Below are 2,672 nucleotides of genomic sequence, written 5' to 3'. Positions count from 1 at the left end.
TTTCCACGGCTATCACCGATAGCCAGCTCCGCATAAATGTCCTCTCCGATCCGTATGCCAAGTTCCAAATATTTGAAATAATTCCCAGCTATGGAATATCTTCTACACAAAATCCGTACGGAACGTGATTGGGAACTAGTTGACAAATCGATCGGTTCTGGTTGAGAATATCTACAGCAGATTAATTTTTCAGACATCTTTCTAAATTTCTTTCACATTTTTTTTATATATCTTTTTTTCTACTTACATATCATCTTGGCTTTTCACAGACTCGTCAATTTTTTGACAGATGTCGAGCTGACGACGGTTGAACATCGTTCAAACCCACACTTTTCACCGTCTCACTCTCTCTCACGATGTTAACGTTTTCGTGGCGGTTGCTCGACTATTCGGCCTGACGCTCGGATTGCATTGTTTTATAGAACCATTAATCTACATACCACTTCCTTGCTACAGATAGCGGTCAACAAAGTTTTTTCAATCTCCATCCCAACACTTGCTTTTATGGCAATGAAACGATATTGTAATGTCCCCAAGGAAGTGTAGTGACCAAATTATCACAGATATACCGTTTATCGTCGTACGGACTTAACGCTAATTTCATTTCAGCTATGGAATACACCCGATGCTGTACCGACATTATACGTTTATTGTTAATGCTCTTTTCCGTATGATTATGAAGACACTCGACATAGTCTTCAAAACTTATATCTCTGGCTGTGGCGTTTGTCCTAATGCCTTTGATTTTTTTCGTTTCGCGGCAGGTATCATCGTCGTCGCGCACGCGAGTAGCATACATTTTCGCGCGAAGCCCCACGAACTCAGTCATAATTTTGCCTCCGTTCTCATCCTTCATTAATCCCAGCATCTTTTTGTTCGCGATCGGAACGCCGTACGCGTTGTTCTCGACATAATTACTTGTATCGTATCGATGGATATCACGTTTCATCGTCTCATACACATCGTCGCAAGCGATCTCGTATATCAGACTGTCCGTGTCCGTGTACAAAATCTTACAATTTTGTTGGAAATTGGGATACATGTACTCGTAATGAAAGCTGTACAAATGAGTTTTTGATATATCCAATACGGACATGCCTATGTAGATGGGTTTGTGGAATTTGAGTAACAGCTTGTTTAGCTGTATCGCGACGAAATCCTCCGAAAACACGGTACAACTGTGAAAATTTGGTCTGGCTATCAATTGCTCGACACCGTATCGACCGTCCCATCGGGAAAGCAATTTCACGTTCACGTGATTTCGAACGTTCTCCATTGTTTTTCCAAACACAGCGTTGTTCATTAATTTAATCAAATTTTTAGAAAAATCGTTAGTCGCCTCGGCGCGTAATTTCGTGTTCAAATCGATATAGCCGTGCAACCATCGCGATTGTTGAAACTCTAGAATTCGATAAATTTTCTTCAATTTTAGGTTATGCTTTAAACTTTGCTGTAAATACCGATAGTGCAGAACGTATCGCTCCTTATCGCGAAGCGTTGCCATCAACTTTCTCTGCCGGCTCGAGTCGGCCGCCGTGTCGTGACTCGGACAGAACGGTAGATCCGCGTGAGCATCGTGAATTTCACTAGGATACTCTAAATCAACCTCCAAAATGTATCCTACAGGGCTGTCGATTGGAACGGATTCAACGTTGAAATTCTCTATGTCCTCCACCCATCGAAAGTCTCTGTACGGTAGAGGTTGCGACATAGCCCAACCGTATAAATTGTTAACGTCGAAATACATTAGATAGGTTGACGGTTTGCTGGAGTCATATTTTGGTAAATACTTGTTGTTTGCACACGCATATCTCTGAGAACATTGGCTCAATCCGCCGCGTATTCCTCGCTCCACGAATAAAAGCATGTCCACGTCCGTGAACAACTCCAATTCGATCTTAGTCATTTTCAGCATCACGTCCCACGCGAAACCGGGAAGCGTGTAATAATGCGCCGGATCGAGTTTATAGTTCTCGAGACAGTCGTCGCGGAAATTTTCGAAAACATCAGCCAATAACAACACATCCAATTTCAAATACAAATCGCTGTACTGCCCCAACGTTTTTATAGCGAAACGCGACCAAACCGTGCTCGCGTGAACGTAATCGACGTCCGATATCCCCCTGTCGCAAAGCTGATTGTAAAATGCCTCGCGCGACGGCAAACACGTGTCGTTTAATTTGTCGTACGACGCCAGATAGTCGTACGGAAAGACGCCTTTTCTAGTCAAGAGATTGAAATCGTCGACGTTGAGATGATCAAATTGATTTCGTACAACGCGTAATTTGTTTTTGTCCAGATACGATGATAACTTGTCCAAACTCGAATTCAAGAACTTGAAGGAATCGATAAATCGAAACTTCAACAACTTTGCATAATTTCTCTTTTCATCTTTATTCGCAACAACTTTCGTGAACGAGATGTACCGCTCTTTTGTCAACGGCAACACAGCTATCTTACCCTCGAACGTGTTTGCTAATTCTTTAATAATGAAATGCGCATCGTAGCCGGACAAATTGTGAAAGACCACCGGTATCACGTACGAAGATTGATAACCTAAATTACACGCGATATGCGCCGGACCGCGATACGCTCCCGTAAAATGACAATGATCGTGTACTTTTGTGTCGGAACTGCTGAACGGCTGCTCGCACACATGACAATGCGTAGCC

At 42.7% G+C, this 2,672-nt stretch overlaps 1 protein-coding gene across 1 annotated transcript; it reads right to left on the bottom strand.

Moving 5' to 3' along the window:
• Positions 1-502: 502 nt before the first annotated feature.
• On the bottom strand, positions 503-1,276 carry LOC143219872 (uncharacterized). Its single transcript, XM_076445679.1, has one exon. The coding sequence runs from the start codon at positions 1,274-1,276 to the stop codon at positions 503-505; it is 774 nt and encodes a 257-aa protein (XP_076301794.1).
• Positions 1,277-2,672: the final 1,396 nt, after the last annotated feature.

The sequence above is a fragment of the Lasioglossum baleicum genome, unplaced genomic scaffold (assembly GCF_051020765.1).
Source record: "Lasioglossum baleicum unplaced genomic scaffold, iyLasBale1 scaffold0087, whole genome shotgun sequence".
Taxonomy (NCBI): domain Eukaryota; kingdom Metazoa; phylum Arthropoda; class Insecta; order Hymenoptera; family Halictidae; genus Lasioglossum; species Lasioglossum baleicum.
Note: the sequence above shows the minus strand (reverse complement) of the source record. Positions and strands in the feature narration are given on the sequence as shown.

Bases quoted from the DNA above. Each gene is read 5' to 3' on its own strand.
- LOC143219872 (XM_076445679.1), bottom strand. From the start codon at position 1,276: ATGGAGAACGTTCGAAATCACGTGAACGTGAAATTGCTTTCCCGATGG.